Raw genomic sequence first — 24,382 nt, forward strand, 5'->3', positions numbered from 1 at the left:
ATCATCTCAACCTTTATAATAAATGACACCTAAAGGTTTCCTCAAAATTTAATACAGTTATTCCCATACATGTTGATTTGGCATCCATAGTTGTTATGGCCAATCTATTATAATGCAAATAACAGAAGAAAAAAAATACAAAATGCATTTTAAATGAGAACAGGCCACATCATAATAATCAAAATAGTTTGTACTAAAATTCCAATCATAAGCAAAAATATACAAGTATAAAGTAAAAAATAAAAAAATATATTGTTCTGACATCAAATACAAAACTGCTTACTTTGCTTATAGTACTTAACATTTCATTCAGGGTTAAATTAAAACATCAAAATTCTCAACATTAGAGATACAGAAAATATATTAAAAAAATGTATATGATATAGTATACAATCTCAGCATGCACAATTTATCAATTAAATTTGACTTCCTTTATACGTATTTTTCAAATCATGAGAAACAGTTTTTGGCTGATTTTTGTGATGAAACATTAGAAGATGTTTTCCAAGAAGGGATGCTTTAAGGCAAACTGGCTTGCATTCATCACGTGGAAAAATCATGACGACGCTTATGCAGGCAGTCCATTCACCAGGATTCAAGCTATTAGTGTTCAGCTTCTCACCAGCTTGTCCACTGGCACACAACAGCCTCTTGTAATACATTATCTGCAGACATGAAATCCTTCTGTATTTATATGAAAAGAAAAAGTTATACATTCAATATTAATTACAAAACCCATTTTCATACATGCCTACTGACAAATTATAAGTAATCCGCAACTCATGATGAGTATTGTTCCAATAGTTCCATCATAAGTTCATACTGATGTAACTCAGGGTCTTAATAAAATTATACCTTGGTATGTTTTATTATATTGTTATGAATAAGGCTTCTGTTTCACATGAAAATGGTTTAAGGAGGTATAAACTTATGTGACATTTATAAACAATTTATTTGCATACATTCACATGAATTTTATAAAATTAATACATATACATCCCTTTCATTAGTTGATAAGAACAAAAATATATACAAAATTCTTTTAGTTAAAATAATGGATAAGTAACTGTTACTTATTTGAAAGAATTACATATTGTAAAATACAACTTAGTGAAAAATTATTATTCAGGTATGATCAGAATCCTATAAAAACAATGCACGTATGCATAAGCTGTTTATATTTTTCGGTAAAATAAACATTTGATCTGGACAACTGCATACTTTTATTTCAAGATGCTTTTTTAGTTAGGACTACCTAATATACACTAATGTTTGTGAAAATCACAACCATGAAGGAATTATGCACTTTGAACCAAACTTACATGAAATGTAAAGTGAGTTAAGACATACAAATGATTAGAATTACAAAGGGATTATGCATGCATGAAATGAGAAATGGCAGTTGTAAAGGACTGTAAAGTTGTGCTGAAATCTGTTTATCATCCTCCGTCTGCAGTGAACATTTAATTTGTGCTCAGTATGCCTCGTCAACAGCAGAGGATGCCATACCAACAAGTTTGAACGAGGCCACATCGTCTGTATGCAAGAGGGTGGAGTTTCATATCGAACAATCACAGCCCGCACGCAGCACAATGCCACAACAGTGATGCATGTTTGGAAGAAATGGACAGCGAGAACCAAACAAGGTGAAATCCTGGCAATGGGTCACACAACAGCACAGGACGACAAACACCTCATCTGCATGGCTGTGATGGATTGTAGAGCATCCTCTCGTATGTTAGTACAATATTGGAGCACCGTTACAAGTGTTCGTCGCTGTCTGCTGCAACATGAACTACATGCAAGGGTTCCTCTACGCAGGATTGCCCTGTCGCTGAGTAACAAATGCCTTCGACTTCAGTGAGCACTGCAACTCAGTGCGTGGCGTGCTCTGTGGCAACAAGTTGCTTTCTCCAACAAATCTTGCTATAATCTGGAGTATAATGATGACAGAGTATGCATTATTTGATGCATTTCAGGCACTATATTTTAGGGAAAAAAAATGCCTGTGCACAAGCCTTCTTTAAGGTACAACAGGTTTTGCATCTTCCTCAGATATGTTGCTCAATCAGCATGCCTAGGATTTCATCGGTCAGCGACTCGCACGTACAGCTAGTGGGCCACACACTGAAACTGAACTTTCACATCAAGTCAAAGCCATTCCCCAGGATTACATTCAGAACCTATACGATTCAATGCCACGATGTGTACAGGCTCTCGCTCAGCATGACAGAAACCCAAAATACTGATTTTCCAACTTTCGTTTTTTTTTTTTTTTTTTTTTTTTGTTTGTTTGTAAATGTGGTCGTTTACTTGTATCACTATCAGTAATATGCGGAATAAATTTCATTCATTTCCGACAATTCCTTCATGGTGTTGCATTTTTCACAAACATTAGTGTGTCTACAGCTTCCAGTGCCTGCTCAGCATCCTCTCGTATGTTACTGAAGATAAATGACTAACTGAAGACAATTTTTAATCTCTATTGAAATGCCCGTAATGATTCATTGCTAAGCACAGAATCTTAAATAACACTTGTAACTCCTAGCAATGCCTCATTCTGCCTCTAGTCCACCATCAGAAAACTCCATCAACCTGCTGAGGAGGAAGCTCCACGTTTATAAAATCATTGCCATCATCTTCAATGGCAGAATTACAGAGGTTCTGGGAATCCCATATTATCTTTAAATTCTTTCAAAGCTTTTCTCAAGCCTTTTCTTGTACAATGCAATCATAAAATGCTTGTTGAAATTCTACTCAGTATCAACTGTAATCTCCAAATGCGGCTTTATGAATTTGTGTCCATCATCTATACAAATTACACTGACCAAAAAAAAAAAAAAAAAAAAAAAAAAAAAGCATTATCTAATTTTTAAAATTACATTATCTTTCGGCTATGCCGAACTGGATGACGAAAGGGGCAATTCTCAGAACCCGCACATTTCCAGGAAACCCGTTTAGCTAGGTTACCATTTTCACTTACTACAAAGACAACGCCAAACAATAATCGATTATCGCTCAGATTGGGACCACGTGATCCTTCAGAAGCAGAACTTTCATCTGATTGGTTCATTTCTACCCTGGACAGAGTTTCAGCTGAAACATTTTTGGCAAGGTTTGAAGAAATATCACATAGCCGCTACATTGTTTCTGTAGCTAGGTGGGATTCTTTTTTTTTCTAAGAATCCTCCCATTTAAACCAGTGCTACCAAAAACTTGTTTCTCAGGAAAGTCCCGTCTAGCAGGGACTGTTGATAGAAGTAAACAACCGCTTTAATCAACACTCACTAATAATATAGTAAAAAACAATGACCAAAATTAGCCTCAATCCACTATGTCTAATCCGTTTTCAAAACACATGTTTCACTTTTGTGATAAGAGGAGATTGGAATGTGGAAATAAACATGAGCTCAGCATTAAGAGCGTATAGGTAGTGATCACTTTAGGTTTTCTACAAATGACATTCAGTGGATGAGTTGAATGTTGCCTTTTTTTACCTCCGAGATAGCTAAATGGTGTTACTAGGTGGCTTAAAGTACAGTCAAAAGTCTTTAATCTGGAATGATCTATAATCCGGACCTCAAAGCTACAAACTTTCTGCACATGTTTAAACGCATGCGCATATGCGTTTAATGTATAATGGAAGGTATAAGCTAAGCTAAAATTATCTATTTCAGTTAATGTTGCAGATCGCGTCGTTCCTTATTCTTCTAATTGGATCCGGCTTATTATTTTTTGCAGACTGTTAGAGCAATTTTATAAAAAGGAAGCTTGAACTTCGATTATGTCAAAAAGAGTTTCCGATTCTGGAGATATCAAAGGATTTACAAGCGAAAGCATGTTTTGATGTCCATGAAACAAAAAGTGGAATTGCTGCAAAAAATGGTTAAAGGCATGAAGAAAGTGACAGAGAGGTGATTTGTTTCTCTAACCATTCCGAAATCTGTTTATCAATTTCGCGCTGCTCTGCGGGAGAGGAGGGGGAGCGTTGCAGCGCACAATGAACTGGAAGTTGATCTGTCAGCACTATCCTCATCTTCAGGGCAGATGTTTTTATTTTATTCGGCTTATAATTCCTCACTAAATGCAGTATTTCATCTCGATGTACTCCGTCTTTGATATGATTTAAATCAAATTCATCATTATAGATATCACGAATACACATGAAATAGTTTTCTGGTTGCAATTTTCTAATTTGAACTATGCGTAATGTATGCTTTACACATGTGCACGTTGAAAGAAAAGTTTATTAAAGTAAACAAATAAATATTAAACTTTTTTTTGTAAATTTTGATACCCTTTAGATCATAATTGCTCTTTATTTCATATTTTTAATTTTATAATTTCTCCATGCCATCTAAAAAGATTTAAACTGATGAGCTATAATACAAAAAAACCGATAATCTGAAATCGCTGAAGAGTCCAAATTAAAGACTTTTGACTGTTTATGATAACCAAATGAGCACCACAGCATTTAATGGGTTAATATATGACATAATTACACAGATTGGAATTTGCTAGCAAGTTTGCCCTTGAAACAGAAAAGAAAATTAAAAATCCTGCTCCAGAGGACATTCCAGCTGGCAACTTTATGAAATTTATATACTACTGTTACGAAATAATTTGATCCAGTTTTGTGAAATTAACAAAATATATGGCATTAATGAACTATACAATCATCTGATGCATATTTTAACTTTGAATGTCAAATCAGAATAGGGATTTTTTTTTTTTTTTTTTTTTCACTGTGGCTCATTCTTACCTTTAGTCATAAAGATGGCTATTATGATGCATGTTGCTTTATCGAAGACCTGCCAATGATGGATTACTATATTCCTGCCCCACTTTACAGTGCTGAAATTTATTAAAAATATTTCCCTCATTTTCCACTTTTTTCAATAAATTAATTAGAATGAGCTTTCCTATAGTTTAAAATGTATTTGTTGATGTCGTAATCATTGTCTTACTTACAAAGACAAAATCCCATAAATACATACAAAGGTTACATTGAACCTTTCTTCTTGTAATTTTTTACCTTAATGCCAACTTAACACAAGAACTGTTGAAACACAGTGAAGCAAACTCAAACTGACATTCATTCTATGATTTCAGCTGCACACTCAACTTCTCGCCTACGACTCTGCAGTTGTGCAATTCTAAGATGTTTCTTCAAGTAAAAAATTGGTCGATGTGTACATGGATACCGAGGATGTGTAATTCTTAAAAACGCACCAAGCAGTCGGTGATTTTTCATTGTTTTTCTTGAAGTCCTGTTTTAGATATTTTTGCATGTTTACAGAATTAATTCAAATTTGTAACCGGCGATATGATGAGTCAGTGATTTTCTAAAACACACGAAAACAATCGATTTGGCGACTTGGCAATTTTTTTAAAACTCGCCAATCTGGACCGTAATATCTAGTTTTACCATATTGCTGTTGTGAAAAGACATGTTTGAAGATGAATACAAGTTTAACAATTTAAAAATACTGTAATCCTAAAAACAAATCATATGGACCATGGTAGACAAAAAAATAAGAAAGGCACTGCAAAAGCATATGGTTAGACATGGCCAGAATCTCATAAAAAATAGCAGACATTAGCTTCTTGGCAAAACATACTTTGGCTCAACTTCGATGTTAATGTTTCTGGTTAAGTAGAAGCAACATTAAAACTGGTTTGCAGTAAATGCTGCCAAATGAACACATAACTGAAATATTTGCTGATATTAAGAAAAATATTAATTTGTTCAGCTAGACATTTAGCACCAATGCTTATCTAATAATAACAACAAAATTATAAATTTGTTCACAGAATGTAATAAGAAATTTGTGTAAATAAGTGCATAAGCAGCAACAACAACAACAACAACAAAAGGCACATCAATATCACTGCCACACCATACAATTATGTTTGAATAAGAAAACAGAGTTATGCGCACAGCATTGAAAGAATACCTTTGAAGTACACCATATTCATTTCTTACCCTGAATCGAGCAGAACCATGTAATTATTTAATCTGCAACTACATTTTGAAATTTAATAATACACACAAATTATATACATTTAATACACATTTTGTACCGAAATTAAATAATTACAAATATAGTTATTACTAACCTATACATGCAGAAATTCAGGGAAAAAAGATCGCCAGATCGCATTTACCAGTTTGCTTTAAAAAAATGAATTAACATAAATAATTACAATTGAAAACCTATTCATTTAAGCAAATAATGGATTATAAATTTTAATTTTACCTTACAATCAAGAATGAGAATAGCAACATCACACCCAACAGGCAAGAGAACATTAACTGGGCTGAATAACAAAACAACCATCACAGCAAAAGCTACTGCTTCTTGCTGCAATTTTTAATTTCGCTACAAATAACAGAATAATACTAGAATTGCTTACAATAAGTGTACATAGAATGTTAGGCTTTTGGTATTAATATTACACACTCTAGCTCGGCTGAAGTTAATATGTTAATGTTTCTGGCTAAGCATGTTCAACTAGATGCATTATTAAAGCTGATTTCGGCTCATTTCGGATACCCGGCTCTTGGCTGAATTTGGCCGCCATCTTGGATTTCAGAAATGCGCGAAAAAGCGCATTTCGAAATCCAAGATGGCGGCCAAATATTGTTTTCCCTATCCGAGGGAAGTGGACAGGGAAAACAATTCTGAACAACCAAAAGGAAAAATTGAACTTACCCTTGTTCATGTTGACATGATGACGCCTGACATTCCCTATTTCTTCAATGTTGTACAACATAGTTAATGTTATATTACTAAGCATGATATGATAACTTCCTAATTGTAATTCAGTCTAAAGTAATAGAACAAGAAATTTTAATTAACGTGTACTTTAACGAGTGAAATGTTTTGCATGAAACGCTATAGAGCGTAGAAGTACTTAGGCTCAAACTGTAAACAATCGATTTAAAAGAAAGCTTCCAACCTAAAAATTTGACTTGCATGTAATTTCGGCATTATATTATTTGGCATTTAAATTAATAATGAATTTATATTTAAATTAATTATGTTATGCAGGTAAGTGTATGATAGTTAAACATGATATATATGGACGAGAAATGAAAAATTAGAACATTTATTAAGCTATTTGTAATATATGCTAAGTTCTTTTTAAGAAACTTATTTTTCAGTATATAGCACTCATTTTTTTTTTATTAATTAATCAATTTGAACATATATTTTCTATTTTTCCCTGTGTTAGAATTTCAACTCTTTTAATTAATAAATTTAAACATATATTTTTTAAGTTTTGTTTCAATATGTAAGAATTTCACCTTTTTTAATTAATCAATTTAAACATACATTTCTTAACTTATGTTTCAATATGCTAGAATTTCATATTTTTTAATTTATCAATGTAAACATATATTGCAAAATGAAGGTACTTACCCCTAGATGATATTGCTTGTACAATCTTTGTCTTCTTAAATTATGTTATTTATATTTATATAAAAATTTCACTTTTTAACAAGAAAATTTTTATCCAGGTTATCACAGTTTCACCTTTTCACAAGAATATTTTTATCCAGGTTCTCACAGTTTCATCTTTTCACAAGAAAATTTTTATCTTGTTTCTCACAGTTTTGCAAGAAAATATGTATCCAGTTTCTCACAGTCAACAAGTTCACAAGTAACTGTGTATATGATAACCAGGGCTGGAAAGGGGGCATATGTCCGTGGGCACATCATCCAAGGGAAGCCAAAATGATGTTACGAATTTTTAGAGTTGAATGTTTTCCATTTTTGGCCAGTAGTCGGGAGGGGCACAAAATCTTCAGTTGTCCCTGGGCGCTGAAAACAGTAACTATGGCTCTGCCGATAACTTATAAAATTTCATTTTTTCACAAGAAAAACTGTTATAGATTCATTCCTTGTTAAAATCCAATGCTTCGTTTCACTGAAGTCCACTCTTATAGATCGAGGCCTGTTCATCAGATCTGAAAAAGAATAATTTTTACAAGCATTTTGAAATTAGAAATGATTCCATTTCCACATCACCTTAAGACTTACACGTACTTAAAAAAAGAAAAATCTTTTCTTCTGCTTTTTGACTATTCATTTTAATTGAAGCATTACCAAATTTTGTAAATTAGAGTTTTTATAATTATATTTAAATCAGTTATTTATAAAAAATATTTATGCGGGTATTATCATATAATTTCGTTTAAAAAATAGGCACTATCTATTTTCACATTACTTGACGTTACATGCAGGTTAAAGTGATTTTTAATTAAATCTAAATTTGATAAAAAAATTAGAAACAGTAAGAAATGTGATTAATGATATTAGTGAAACAAAATAGTTACAAATAATCCCAATTTTTAAGCTAGTATGTGTAAGACTAGGAGATAGGAATCCTGATGCGTTTTTTTTTACGAGGTTTCGCTAGGAGCCATAATCCTCTAATTTTAATGTGCACACATATATTTTATATTACTTACCATTCAGCACCATATTTTGCATTTTTCAGCAGTATTACTTGGCAGTTCACTATTTGGAGTTTTTGTAGAGAAAATATCCATGTTATATATGTTCAGAATACGAGATAAATAAACAAGATTTTAAATTTCATGATCGTTGAGATTTCCTGCAGTGGCAGCAGTTGCTCAGTTCCTTCGCTTTCAGGTGTGGCCCACATCGGTCGTTTCAACTCGGATGTGTTTCTTGAAAGAAAAACCTGGCTATACCCCCAGGTACTGGGTTTGTCATCCGAGTTGATTTCTCTATCTGCTTCTTCCCTCGTCTAAATGGCAGCAAAATGTTATTTTTGAAGTCCCTAAACAAAATATCCATATTATGCATATTCAAAATACAAGATAAGTAAACAAGATTTTAAATTTCATGATTGTCGAGATTTCCTGCGGTGGCAGCAGTTGCTCAGTTCCTTCGCTTTCAGGTGTGGCCCACATCAGTCGTTTCAACTCGGATGTGTTTCTTGAAAGAAAAACCTGGCTATACCCCCAGGCACTGGGTTTGTCATCCGAGTTGATTTCTCCATCTGCTTCTTCCCTCGTCTAAGTGGCAGCAAAATGTTGTTTTTGAAGTCCCTAAACAAAATATCCATATTATGCATATTCAAAATACAAGATAACTAAACAAGGTTACGATAATGAAAACATAGTTAGCGTATATATAAACACTTTTATTAAATGTTTTAATATTTTTCTAAAAGTGTTCTTTCTGTTGTTTAGTTTTAATCTTTTGTTAACTACATACTCTTTTTAACTAGAAAATAATAATTGAACATAGTACAAAAATACACAATTACCACAAAAGGGTGGCAAGTTTAAGAAATTAATAATGTAAGATTGAATCCTTATATTTAAAATAATAAATAAACGGTAAAATTAAAATAATAAACGTAGTATGAAAATACATAATTAAAATAAACAGGCTGGAAACATTAAAAGTAATGAATTCACCTGTATATTTTCTGATTGAAGATTCATTTATCATTTCTGCAATATTCTTTACCTGAAAGGGGTGATAAATTATCCTTAACAATAAAATGTTTTCTGGTAAGAAGTAGGCTGGAAACCTTTAAATTAATCAACTCACCTCTATGTTTGTCAATTTATCTGCCAAAATTAGTTTTCTTCTTTCTTTTATTTATTTTTTTTTGGATTACCTAATTTGCAATAAAGTTTTTTTTACTGAAAAATAAGTAGGTAAACTTATACTAATAATAACTAAATAAATTTTACAGTTGCTTTTACTGAAGGAGTAGTATTAAAATAAAGTGAAGCACTAATTTGAAACATAAGCTGTGAATGGTTAAAATTTTGTCTTACCTCTGTCATAGTATTTCATGACATTTTGGATCTGCAGCTGTGAAAGAAAGTTTATTTTAATGAAGGAATAACAAAATATATAAAGAATAGCTCTCATGTCAAAATAAAAGTTGAGAATAACTGAAATACACATTTACCTCTTTATGTAAAAGATATGCAACATTTTCGCAACATTTCCATCCTTTTGTTTTCTGGACTCTGTTTTTTGGTTGAATTCTAAAAGGAAATAAAAAAAAACAATTTCATGTAGTGAAAAACAAAAAGGTATTAAATCAAAATTTATGGACCATCTGAACATTTACACAAATTATAGTAAACAATTTACTTGTATGCTTTTCTTATCATTTATTCCAGTTTTAAAACTTGGCCTGTGTTCCCTTACTCTGAAAAATAAGCACATAGATTATAATGGTATGTAATTTAATATTTAAATGCAATTTTTGTATGTATATATATGTAAATAAATAAATTATGTCAAAAATAAAGTTATATTTGTTGGTTTTACCCCATTTATCATCATCTTCCTGAATGAATGGTATATCATCATCTTGTCGGGCAGATTTCTTTGGAGGCATCAGGTCCTCAATTCCTTCGCTTTCTGATGTTGGTTCGTCCAACATTTTAAGTTCAAGGCCGACTTTTCCATGGCCTGGATACACAGCTTTAATGTCCTGTAGAAACTGAGCAAGTCTTTCTCCATCATAAGTAAAGGGCTTCAAGCGGAACCGCCTGTAATAATGTACAGCCATGTACTGCGTGCAAATATCATCTGTTCTCTTGCTCTTTATAGACCTCTTAAAAAGTTTGTTTTCACCCTCAAGATCATTTATAGTGTTCTGTTTATCATCGGGATCTACGAATACGCCTGTAAATAAAGGATTAATGAATGTTAAGGATGAAAAAAAAAATGTCACTCATTAAAAAAAAAGACACATATTTACCTTTCTTGTGATTGGTAGTTTTATGTGTTGCTGCCGGAAATAAATTTTCTATCCTTTTATATTGTGGAGCAGAGTCAGTGTATATGAAGGTGGTTTCTGGGTGAACATGACGTTTAATGCAAGGCCACAAATGGCTTTTGCTTTTTCCTTTAACCTTGAAAAATAATCCTTCTTTGTCTTCTCGACAGTAGATGCCTAAAACTACGATGGTCATATTTTTGGTTACCCTGCCGCGGTTGTACTTGCGGCGGGTCAAAAATGTTTCATCAATTAATATAGATTTTCCTTTACCACCTAACATTCTGCTATGATGAGAGGCAAAAATTTCGCATACCTCACGAGAATATGATAAAAAGTCAACAATAGTCTCATTTGCAATTACTGGTAATTTTTGCTTTTCCCTCCATAGCTTTAGCTGCTGATTTATGTAGCTGAAACTGTGATCTGGAGCAAAGTACACAGTTATGACTAAAGCTTCCCTTATTGGGATTTTTGTACCTTCGAAAAATGTGTTTTCAATGGGGTTAATCATGCCAGAGCAGTTGTTGCGATTTCTCAGGCTGCAGACCCAACGCCATCCCAGCTTTGATTCCTTTCTCTTGTTGCTTCTCATCGGTGCCTGGCACTTGGGGCAAGGTGGTGCCTCATCCTCTCTGGGAAGAAGTCCAGCATCGGTGGCAAACTCGAGTGCAGCTGCCTCTGTATTAATTAAATGCATGTCAGTAATTAAACAGAAATATTTCAGTTTTTCATGCAAAGAAGCCATATTCAAAAAAGTCAGTACAGTGACAGAAATAGATTAATGAAATTTATTGTTAGAAATTTCAGAAATTTGGCAATTATGCAAAAGTCAAAACTATCAGAAATAAAAAAGTTTAATAAAGATGAAAAGTAATTATAAGTTTAATTAAACAATATTAGTTCATTATAGGAAGATAGAGAAGTGAAAAGTTCAAACTAGAAAGTAGTGTTACAAAAAAAATAATAATAATAATAATAATAGTTTAACGTACATAACATTTATGCAGATACTGTGATAAAACAACGGTACCTACAGCTATGAAATTTTGAATATGTACGTCACCACCCGAATATGGGCATCTGAAAACTAAAATTTGTAATTTGTTTTATTAACTATTTAACATTTTGTAAAGCATTTATGTGTTTTTGATTAAGAAACTCGACGATTTCTAAGCGAGCAATGGCAACACTGTTCGGCGCAAGACTGTCTATCGGAAATTCTAAAGATATGCTCTTCTTTTAAATGTTTTGTCATATTGCTGCTTAAGAGAGAAGACAGTTGGGATGTACAAAATTTAAAGACCGCATGTCTGTTGATTTTGAAAATTCATTTCCAATGAATTTAACAATTGTTTTCAGTTGGCGAGAGGTATACATCTCTGTTGTACACTATTATTGGTAACCTTTAATTGTTGGTTATTTGTTACATTTTTTTGTCTTTCATATTGCCCTGGCTGCATTGGAAATTTCGTGGTTTTCCTCGTGTGTATACGAGCCAGTACAATTACACTAATGAATCATATCACTTAAATAATGTGAATAATTATAGAATTATTATATAAGTGTAGAATAATTGGGTTGGTTGTTATGTTCACGAGTTGTGTGTAAATGCGTGGCTTTGTGTGATTATGTAATTAATTAATGAAGATTTCAGCAGCGGCCTGGCGGTAAAGTGCGTGAGCACTGGTAGTTCTGTCCGAAGTTCGAATCCCGCTAATGCGCCGGTTGATTGTTATGTTCACGAGTTGTGTGTAAATGCGTGGCTTTGTGTGATTATGTCATTAATTAATGAAGGGTTTAGCAGCGGCCTGGCGGAAAAGTGTGTGAGCACTGGTAGTTCATCTCATTACACATATACTAGCTACGCATATATACATTATAGACAGTGGTGTAACTAGAATTCTTGGTCCCGTATGCAAAATAATTTCCTGGGTCCCTAAACCAATAAATTTAATGTGCTTAAAAATAAAAATTAAACTAAAGAAAAAAACGTGAAAAGTAAAAAAAAAATCAAGGATTCCTGGAGCCTATGTTTTCATGATTTTTATCACATCTGGATTAATTGTTAAAAAATAAAAGCACGTTCTTAGGGAACCATTTGAAAGTTATGTAATATGAAGAAAGAATAAAAAGGAAAATATTTCCCCTTTGCTAACTGGTGAAATGCAAATTTGCTTTAGTCTGGGTATTTGTAATAAATAAGAACTTTTATGATGTAAATGATACATTTGTTAAATATAAAACATATTTATCATAAACTTCATAAAGAAAACTATTTGAATATACAATTTTAGTTGAAAATATGTAATATTTTTGCTGTCCTTTTAAAAATCCTTTTGGTACACTAAACTACTTGAATACATCATTTTTATAAAAAAAACATGAATGCTAAAGATTTTTCCTGTTTCTTTTTAATTTTCCCTCAGCCCGTACTGCTGTTCTTCTCTAATCCCCCCCTCAATAAGTGTAATTATAACACTGGTGACCGAAATTCATCATAAAGACAAAAATCTTTTTTATTAAAATTTGCGTCTCCTAACCTTCATTTCCGCAAAATTATTTATCAATACCTGGACGTCCATTTTCACAGCCATTTCAACTTCAACGCTCAATAGTGATAGGTTTAACAACCAATCTTGTATCATAGTGTTTCTTAAATATGTTTTTATTATTGAAAATGACCTCTCTCTCGTGGCTTTGGTTACAGATAATGAATGATAAATACAATATAAGTTAATTGCACTCCCGATTAACTGCTTGTCATGTCATAGTATTTTACCGTTGCTAATTTAGTTAAATCCTTATCGGATTTCAAATTTTGGATATCTGTTCTGAAAGTATTTATAAATAATAGAAGTTGTACTTCCAGTACATTAGCAAAGTCTTATTTATATTTTTTCTGTATTTTTGAAACATTATTAATAATTTCCGTATTTGTTAACAATGACAAATACGGAAATTTAAGTTTAAAAAATGAAAACATCATTGCGATTTTTGTTATTCCAGTCATTCTGTATTTTAACTGAGTATTTAAAATGTCGAGAGCAGCATAAAAAACTGTTACTTTAAAAGACATTTCGGAATTTTCAAGCCTGTTATCCTCACATAACTCATCAATATTTTCTTGTCTTTATTTTCTTCTATTTTTCAAATTTAGTTTCTATGTCCCATTTATTTTATATACAAAAATTTGTATATAAATGTATTTGTATTTTTGTGAATATACAAAAATTGTATATTGAAAACTCTGCTTCTTTCATAATGTCTTCAAACTTCTTTCTCATATCTTGAATATTAATAGAAACGCTTTTTACATGTTGGTGAGCTCCATTCAAGTTGATTGATTTTCGATTTTCGAGTCGATTGATTGATTATAGATCCTGCAGATACAGCGCAGGACGTGTTTCTTTTTAATTTTTGGCATTTTGCCAGAAATGTTTAATAATTTGTAGTTAAGCTCATCGACACAACGTATATTTCAAGATGAGAACTCACACTCTGTCACATGGATTTTAAAAGTAGTACACATAAATACTTGTTTTATACTTTCCTAAACAAGTATAACGTTTCTTCATAATTAGTTAAAATAAAGTTGTATGAAACAAGTTTTGCGTACTTTGCAGAGAAATGCGCAAAACTTCATTTAATGAAAATAGGTTTGTGGTGGATCAAAAAGCAAAAATCAGATAGGAAATGCAGATATATTTTAGGAGCATTGATATTTATGATTATTGTTATCTGCTTTATTTGCATCTTGAAAAACTATTAATGTCTCGGAAATTAATGACCTCATATTTCCAGTTTTTACGCTGCTTATAAATTAAGCAGTATCAATTTTTTTTATCTATCTATCATTAATTTATTAAAGACAAAAATATAAAAAAATAAATATAATGTATGGGAACATATATTAACGGAAGCTATTTATGTCTTAGAAAAGTTATGCAGTGGTTCTGAAATGAAAGATAGTAATGTACAAAGGGATTATATGAGTGAAAATCGCTTCATTTATTATTAAAACGTATTAAATAAATTTTTTAATTTGCGAAAATTATTGAAATATTGCAATAACGGGGGAGAATTCTTTTCTGAAATATTCCATTCGTTTGTGTGGTGAAAATAGCAATGTAATTCGCGCTCTTTCAAATGTTGAAATGCAACTTAAAACTATTAGGTCCAACACTGCCATTGATATGCTTAATTTTTTCAGTAATTAATTTATCGAAATTTATGAAGTAGTATATACTTTTAGTTGTGTGATACCATTTTTATTATCATTATTATATTATTATTGACGGTTTCACGTACTGAAGGCTGTAGAAAGTAAATTAAAAGCAAAAGTAAAGTAAATTGTAAAATTTAATTTCAAATAACAATTAGAAAGGCGTTCTTGCCCTTCGGCTTAATAGTGTAAATAACAGAGAAAAAATATATCTGCCTTTAACTTTGCCATTTTGTAATGTCAATCGTAATTCTAAATCCAAACTTTTTCTGTCCCTAACCACAGCAGTACTTTTGAAACCACTATGAAGCAACAGAACTCTAATAAATCTCAGACTTCTGATAATTATAGTGTGATTAACAGTTCAACCTCAATATTACAATACAATATAGAGAAAGCACCAATTCAGACACTTCAATATGAAATTCAAAACCTACGAAATTAATGCACAAATGCTACCCTAAACATTAAAACATAATGTGACATGTTCATGTAAAATAAATAACTAGTAAAGCTCCAATATAAAGCAACATGTGAAAAGGGATGTACAAATTATAACATTCAAGTATTTCTAGTGGAAATAAAGTTGATATAAAACAAGAATTATCAGCCACAGATGTCTTTTTGCTCTGCATTATTCATCTGTTCTTTTTCTTTCACGATATCATGTTCTGCATTCCAAGAGTGCACAAAAATGATCACAAATTACACTAAAAGGGGAAAAAAGGAATCATTAGATTTTAACTACTTTGATATTAAAGAATAATTATACACAAAGAGAAATATCTAATATTGTTTCTTAATATATAAAACTTCAAGAGTCGCCTTCTTTGTTTTAAACTCCAGCAATGTGCTACATTGTTACTAAAAGCATGACTGCAATCAATAGAAAAGCTGATTTTCCTAATACGACAGAAGTACAGTAAGCGAAAGGGGTTTTTAATATATGGGTACAACATGAATAATGAAAGAAAAAAAAATTAGACAGTTATTACGGATACACAGAATAAAAGGGATAATGATCTTCGAGAAGAGTAAATATTTGCAGTGCTGGTAGAAAGATGGCACCAAAAGACAAAGACCAGGTAATTTTAAATCACAAATAAACAAAATAAACTTTACTGCTAGCTTTGAAGCAGGTGTTATATATTAGACTATCTTAATTCACACACAATTATTGGTATAACAGATCAAAATAGAGTAATCAAACTCGCAATACATTAATATTAAAAGAGCTATACATATATAGATTTTTTTTAAAAAAAAAGGGCACAAAAACACCTCTCTAAAACCAGACTTGGAAGAACATCTTGGAATCAAAAGTCGTATACCATAAAAGAAATATTTCATTCAGAATTTTAACGTAAGAACCATTTCTAATTTTAAGTTCTCTACTTAGGTACTCTCATCCATGAGAGAGGACAGCTTAGTCCGATATACCAGAAATTATCTTGAAATATTACCAAGTGATTTTAATGTAATTATAGAAATATTTCACTCAGGGAAAGAACATATTGTCTAGCTGCCAGGGTTCGAGCCCAGCTTTAATATAGCAAGCTAAAACACATCAAATGCCATTGAATGATACAGCATTTTGAAATGTTTCAAAAAATTTAAATGCTATTTCGTGGAAGAGCTATTGCAATTACCTACATACTAAAATTTTGACCAAAAATTCAAGAAAACTAAGATACTCCTTTTTCTTTCGAAGGAATCAAAGTCATATACTAATGTAGGGATGCTCAACCTATTGTACTATGAAACCTACACATAGGAATGAAATTTTGTCAGCTATGTGAGATGTCCAATACCGAGAAATTCCGTAAATTGTAGAATAGAACCTGCGTCTGAAAACAGACAAAAGGTAGAACACTATTCAAATACTTTACCTTTAGCCTTGAAGCAGGTGTTCTATATTAAACTGTGTTAATTCACATACAGAATTAGTAATATAATAGCTCAAAATATTTTAAGAACCAAACACGCATTAAATAAACATTAAAAAATCTATATACATTTATTAGTGTTATGAGGGTTTATTCTGAAATATTATCAGGTCACTTTCAAAGAAATGATAGAACTTTTCACTCAGGGAAGGGACATTCTGTCTGGCTGCCCGGGTTCCATCCCAGCTTCTGTTACAAAAGTTTCTTAGAAGAATTTTAAAAATCCAGAAACAAAACTTATGAAGAAATTATTGAACATACCTGGTTCTATGATTTAGCCATTCTTACAGACATAGTAACTAAATCTTAAATTTGAGGGAGGGGGCGAGAGAACTAAACTAGAGTCTTTGAATTAAAGGGTATTATAAATTCATTTTAAATCAAAATTAATTTTGTGAAAATATTACACAAATATGAGGAATATACATTTTTACCATAATGTAATGTATGTTTTGCCCCTTTGAAAATCTGGAGAACTAAGGGGTGAAATATAAGAAAACTGATAGAATCATTTGGAAAATCTCATCAAGCTTAAATTAGTTTCTAAATTAATTGTTTTGAGTGTATTTAAAATTAGGCTAACTACTTCATTCACTTCAAACTCATTACATAATACTAGTATTTAAGAAAAATGGTAAAAGATTGCAAATATGTTAAATAACAATTCTATTGATCTAGAAATGGAAATAACTGATTTTCATCCTAATTAAGATCAACAATATCACAAAAAGCCATTTGAATAGTCCTAGAACAGAAACATCATCAACAGTTAAAATTTTAAAAAGATAAATTCCTGCTTCCAATCTACTTAAAAATGTGAAAGAGGATTTTCAACAATGAACTTGTTAAAATCAATGTTTAGATACAGGATAACAAATCAACATCCCAACGACTGCAAGGATTTAGCCATAACATCGCATGTATCAGAGGCAAAAAAAAACTCGCAGAAGAAATGCAGTGTTAAATTTCACATTAAAATACGATTTCCCTGTATTTAACTTTCATCTTGCTGAATTTTTTGTAAATAATACAAAGAGTATACCTTTTCTTTAACATATTATACCACACATTTTTATACTTTGTGTAATGTATTTATTACTGAAATATTAAAAGTGCACTAGATACTTGTGCTCGCCAAAATTTTATAAACTGAAAATTGGCTCCCTTTAAGTTAAAGTTGCACATAACTGCACTAAGGGAAGGAATGCAATTTTATTTCTTTGTCTGTATTTTCTTTGTCTGTTGTTTCATTTTCATATAAAAAGAGTTAAAAATAGGGTTATCTAATTTTGTTATCTAGGTAACAAAATTTAAACACACATTTTCAGTAAAAATTACAGAATAAAAGATTTTGTTTCCCTGAAGATGCAACACCTCGCTATTCCAGGTATAGTACAGACTGCATACTGTCAGAAAGAAATTCCTTTCTTAAACAGGGAATCCATATACTTTAATCTGTTTTTACACAAGTACTGTTTATGTCCAGGAGTAAAATAATTTATAGTTAATCCATCTAAATTTTTATTATTTCCCGTCATCTGTATAGACTGTTTATTTATCACGACTAAACTACCAATCTGCATTCTAGATACCTCATATGATTCTTCAAGTCACGTTTCGTTCAGGCCTTTTAATTTTTAATATGGAAATTCTTCCTTTTTGAATTGCGTTATATACCAGGCTCTGTTTTATTTCAAATAAAATTTAAGAAGTAAACATTATTTGCCGATAGCTTTGAGGGAACGCTTTGATGATTAAAAATGTCTTATTGCTACATAATCTCTCTCCAAAAATTCAAAATATTTTAAAACGCCGCAAACTCTTCCAAGCCCGCATCTGTTAACATAATTAGTACCTAATTTACCTGCTGAAATCTACATGTGTGTGCAAATTAAATGCCCATCACTTGAAACTGTACGTTGCTAAAAACGAAGGATCAAATATTTCGAATCATAAATTCGTCACAATCAAGAATAACGCCATAATAAAAAAAAAACTGAATGATTTTTTTTTAAAGTACAAATTTGGTAAATTACTTTAGAAGTTCCAAAAACTCTTGATTTGGAATATTATTTTTCGTCCTATCTAACGGTACAAAAATCGTAATTCTGCACTGTTTAGAACAAGGATATGAGAGAAAATACATTACCCAACATTGTAAAATGCAGCACCAAGCAGGACAGGCCTAAAAATTACGCAAATTTCAAGGTAGACGCACCTCACCGAATTATGCGAATGATGTGAAATGTGCAGCTCTCCAACGCAGGTTGAAAAAGATATAAGGGAAGGAACCTGCAGAATGTTCAACTTTAGTGCCGTTATTTCTGCTAGGGAAATCATCGTACAAAATCTGTTCTTATCTTAGGGGACGCGTCTAATAGCAGAGAATGCCAGAATGGGTAGAACTCAGTACGCGTTATTTCGTTTAACTTTCTGTAATCAATACACGGCCTAGGATCCCTACCTGGTGCTTCAACAAGGATCATGGGTGAAGTATACTCAGAGGGTCCTGGTTCAATAATCTTGTATTTTAACATTTTTTCAATCTCGACTTTCAAGAAATCAAGAATTTCGTTCTGTCGATTTGTCATTCTATAAGGCTTATGCTGTACGCGTTTATCACTAATTAGTTCGATATCATGTTCGACTAAATTTGTTTTCCCTGGAATATTCGAAAATATAGCAGAAAACTTTACCAACAACTTTCCCAACTGCAGGATTTGTTCATCACTAAGTCTTTCTTTAAGATTATCTTTTGCTATTATTTCATTAAAATCAAACACATTGGGGTCGGTTAACATATAAGGAAAATCCTCCTCTAATTCCGAGGGTTCAATTATCTCCTCGTTGTCAAGGAGCACCATATTCAAAAGTTCAGGTCTCTTATGATAAGGTTTTAACATATTGATGTGATACACTTTATTCCCTTCCTGATTCCCTTCAAAACTAACCACATAGTTTGTTTCTGATAATCTTTTCTCTATTTTTCCCGGCCCTTTCCATTGAGGAGCGAGTTTATGGGGTTGGTTCACTGCTAATACTAATACAGAATCTCCTTGCTGGAATTCCCTTTTCACGGCATTTTTGTCATACCATTTCTTCCTTTTGTCTCTCACCTCTTCCATTTTCTCTGTAGCTAATTCTCTACTTTTCTTTAACCTATTGATTAATTCGAAAACATATTCTATTACGGTATCTTCTTTTTCCTGGGGATCTAACCATTTCTCATACAATAATGCGACAGGTGTTCTGAGGTTGGTCCGTACACTAATTCAGCTGGACTAAATCCTGTACTATCATGCGTTACTGTCCGCAGGGCAAAGAGAGCAGCAGGTAATTGTACTTCCCAATTTGGGGCAGCTTCAATACATAATACCTTTAAGACCCTTTTTATTGACCTATGGAACCGTTCTACAGGATTGCTCTGAGGGTGGTAAATCGAACTTCTGGAAATTTTTATACCAAACCTCTTCAAAAATTCAACGGTTAAGCGACTCATGAAAGATTTTCCTTGATCAGTTTGAACCTCCCTTGGAAAACCCATCCGACTAAATACCTGCAAGAGTGCACTTACAACAGATTTCGACGTTATATCCGGTACCGGGACGGCGTCAGGATATTTAGATGCTAAGCACATAACTGTAATAAGATATTTATTACCTTCAGTAGATGTAGGCATAGGCCCGCAAGCATCTACATTAACCTTACTAAAGACTTCAGATATCACAGGTACTATTACCAACGGTGCTTTCTTTTTGTCACTTGCTTTTCCTACACGTTGACAGGAGTCGCATGTTTTAACGAATTCCTCAATGTCTTTATAACAATTTGGCCAGAAAAAATGTCTTAGTAACCGGTCTTTTCTTTTCAGAACTCCTAAGTGACCTGAAGTTCCTTCATGACAAATTGCTTTAATTTTCTCTCTGAGGTTTTCTGGAACAACAATTAAATGTTCTTCTCCTCCTAACTTATTTACCTTCTTTTTTACTAAAACCCCATTTTTAATCCCATAACTTGTTTTACTTCCGCTTTTTACTAGTTCTAATAAAGGCGCAAGTTCTTTACTTTTTTGTTGTTCATCAATAAAAGTACTTGAGTCTATTTGAATCGCAGGACTTGTGGGGACACAAAGGTTGACAGGAGGTAATATCTCTCTGTTTTCAGACCTCTCATGAGCATCGTCCTCCTCTTCCAATTCTAACTCATTCCGCTCAGAATTTTGATTCGTCTCACTTAAATTTTCCGCTTCCTTAAATTGTCGTGCTTGAGATCGAGTAACGACCGCATTAACATTACCGACATACGACGAATAATTTTTCTCAATTCCTCTGAGAAGAGCCGCTGTCTGGTTGCCTAATATATATCGTCCTTGGTCTAAGTGGTCTCCTATAACAGCTGCTTTGGTGGTTACTGTACCCAAATCGCATTCAATATCTACTTCAGCAACATGTAAACAAGTCATATGATCATCCAACAAATGTCGAACCCACACGTGTTCTCCCTTCATTAGATCTATGTCTACATATTTCTGACAAATAATATCTACCGTTGCTCCTGTATCTCTTAGAATAGGTACTTCAAAACCATTTACTCTTCCATTTAACGTATAGGGATCTAACAGATTCTTCTCTGATCTCCCGCTTATCCGATACAAATCTGCCTTTTTAGTTTTAAAATTAGGGCACTGAGGACGTAAATGGTCAAAAGATCCACATTCATAGCACTGGAGTCTTTTTCTCCTATCAAAATTCGAGTCTGACTTTTTCCCAACATTGCGTGCATCATCATCTTTTTTAAATTGTGTACCTTGAGGGTTTTTTCTATTTTTGAAAACGTTACCAGTGGACTGAAAAACACCCATTTGTCTACCTGATATTTTCGTTTTCATTTCACCCAATTTCGTTTTCCCAACCATCGTCTTTTTCGCATCTTCAAATTCCTCTATTTTACCCACCAACTGTTTTGGTGAAGTGATCGTGGCCCATTCATCTATAAAATGTTCCTTAAACTCATTAGGCGTGCGCCTTTTAATCTGATCTACCAACATTAAATCCTTGAGTTGGTCAAATGTTTCGATTTTTAATCCCTTGAGCCACCCATCTAAAAATGTTTTAATTTCGTGATAAAAATCGTACCACGTAGAATCCGGATTTTTTTTAGTCTTAACAAGAAGTTGCCGAAACTTCTCCGCACTTAACTTAAATCTTTTAAGTAGTAATTCTTTAATATGTTGGTAATCTCTAGCCTGTTCTTCAGGCTCCCTAGCAATTATATTATTTACCTCAACCGGAAGGACACCAATGAGATATGACACCCATTGATCCGTGGGCAATTTTAGAACTTTAGCTTGCCTCTCAAAAAGTTCTAAGAATAAACTGATATCATCAGTTTTTAAATTAAACTTGGGCATTAGTTTCTGAAAATTCTGATTAAATACCGTTTCACCTCCAGGTTTAGCAGATTCAGTGTTCTGTTTTGCTTTAAGGCATTCTAGTTCTAACTGTTGCTTTTCAATTTCTTTATTTTGTTGTAGTATCTGAAATTCCCTCTCCCTAGCTTCCTGTTCTAACTGTAATTCTTTCGCTTTTGTTTGCTTCTCTAAGTTTTCCTTTTCTATCCTATCAGTCATAATACTTTCTAACAAATTTTTAACAAATTCTTCCTCATAATTTTTACTATTCGTTATTAAATGTTTTAAATCTATCACTTTCATATCTTCTAAAGCTATTTCCCCAAGTTCTGAAGCGACAAGGAATAGATCCCTTTTCTTAGCTTTCCCCAAAAATGCCATTTTTACAAAAGTAATTGCTCAAAACAAATAAGAACTCAAATAGTTATTCACAAGTAATACACATAAAAATATATCAGAGATATAAAAAACACTTTCTTCTTTCTTACAAAATTAGGCAAATAAAAATAAAAGGTTAATAAAAGCATTAATCATTTCCATTCAAACATAAAACGAATAAACAACCTTACTGAATACTTCGTATAAAAAATTAATAACAAATTCTTTTCATTTAGTACAGCCAGACAGAAAAAAAACCAGAGTGGCGCCAATAAATATAAACACCTTTAATTAACTATCGTTTCAGATACTTCCGTTAGCAACCACATGGCCAACGCAAATACTACGTAAATTCGATAGGCGCAGGTTTAAATCAGAACACTATTAGAACTTTTCTTTACTGCTCAAAGCTTTAAAATGTAAAATGAAATGATAAAATTTAACATTCTACTTCTCAGAAAATACGCATCCTATTAAAATACAGCACTGGTGTGCTTTCATGAGAAAACAAAAGTAACAAGTTTTTAATATATTCAACAACTTATTTCTTTCATAAGAATTTAACATAAATTTTCTTCTAATGACTTAGAAATGAAAATTGCAATATTGCACTGATGTGCTTTCACATATACACAAAATAAACAGTTCAGATTCTATCACACCAATTTATAGCGAAACGTTAAACATAAATACACTGATGTGCTGTTTATTTATGGGAATGGATTTTCGCCATTATCATACAAAGGAAAATATCTCGTTAGATATATAAATGCAACACTTTGATTGTTTTAAAAAAAAACTCTTATGCACTGACGTGCTATAAAATGCACTGATGTGCCACGTGTTAATGGGAAAATGTTTTCCCGAATATACCACAAAAGGAAAATATCTTGTTAGATATATAAACCAAACACATTGAGTGTTTAAAACTCTTATGCACTGATGTGCTACTTCTGCTTTGGGAATTGATTTCCCGAATAAATAATAAATAACTATATTATACACTTCAGGCCTGGAAATGAATATTGTGGAGAACACATACCTGGTCTCTTGTCACACATATCTCGGTTGGAACCTCCAATTTTTATTTTCTTTTCGTCTGTGACGTCGTGGATGCTTCAGTGGGAGTAGAATACCCAGTAATTTGTCAAACGAAAATTTTTCGTTTTCAATAACCTCTGTGTCACTTTCTTCACTATCGGAAGCGAATTATAATGAGGAGGAATTTGATTTAAATCATATCAAAGACGGAGTACATCGAGATAAAATACTCATTTAGTAAGGAATTATAAGACAAATAAAATAGAAACATCTGCCCTGAAGATAAGGATAGTGCTGACAGATTAACTTCCAATTCATTGCGCGCCGTGTCGTTTCCCTTCCCCCGCAGAGCAGCGTGAAATTGATAAACATATTTCGGAATGATTAGATAATCAAAGGATATGCCTTTATCCATTTTTTGCAGCAATTCCACTTTTGGTTTAATGGACTTCGAAACATACTTTCGCTTTGTAGATCCTTTACATATTAGTAAATATATATCGGAAATTCTATTTGACATAATCGAAAGTTCAAGCTTACTTTTATGAAATTGCTGTAACGGTCTGCAAAAAATAATAAGCCGCATCCAATTCG

The 24,382-nt window shown here is 32.3% G+C and overlaps 1 protein-coding gene and 1 long non-coding RNA gene across 4 annotated transcripts in view; both read right to left on the reverse strand.

Annotated features, from left to right (window-relative positions):
- Positions 1–274: 274 nt before the first annotated feature.
- LOC146992867 (uncharacterized) lies at positions 275–9,235 on the reverse strand. The gene is made up of 3 exons (XR_015039219.1): positions 8,480–9,235; positions 7,428–7,975; positions 275–684 (listed from the first exon to the last, which is right to left on the reverse strand). It is a non-coding gene; the product is annotated as an uncharacterized LOC146992867 (long non-coding RNA).
- Positions 9,236–9,758: 523 nt separating this feature from the next.
- The window catches only part of LOC118192896 (uncharacterized), a 63,799-nt gene continuing 49,175 nt past the window's right edge, over positions 9,759–24,382 (reverse strand). For all 3 annotated transcript variants that reach the window (XM_085809951.1, XM_085809949.1, XM_085809950.1), the window contains 5 exons: positions 10,771–11,469; positions 10,335–10,694; positions 10,155–10,212; positions 9,967–10,045; positions 9,759–9,866 (listed from right to left, as the gene is read on the reverse strand). In XM_085809951.1, coding sequence (XP_085666077.1) covers positions 10,208–10,212; positions 10,335–10,694; positions 10,771–11,469 — 1,064 coding nt within the window. In that variant the 3' untranslated portion in view covers positions 9,759–9,866; positions 9,967–10,045; positions 10,155–10,207. The remainder of the gene's footprint in view (positions 9,867–9,966; positions 10,046–10,154; positions 10,213–10,334; positions 10,695–10,770; positions 11,470–24,382) is intronic.

The sequence above is a fragment of the Stegodyphus dumicola genome, chromosome X2 (assembly GCF_044657685.1).
Source record: "Stegodyphus dumicola isolate Sdum_Otavi_A_Nest chromosome X2, ASM4465768v1".
In the NCBI taxonomy this organism is placed as follows: Eukaryota; Metazoa; Arthropoda; class Arachnida; order Araneae; family Eresidae; genus Stegodyphus; species Stegodyphus dumicola.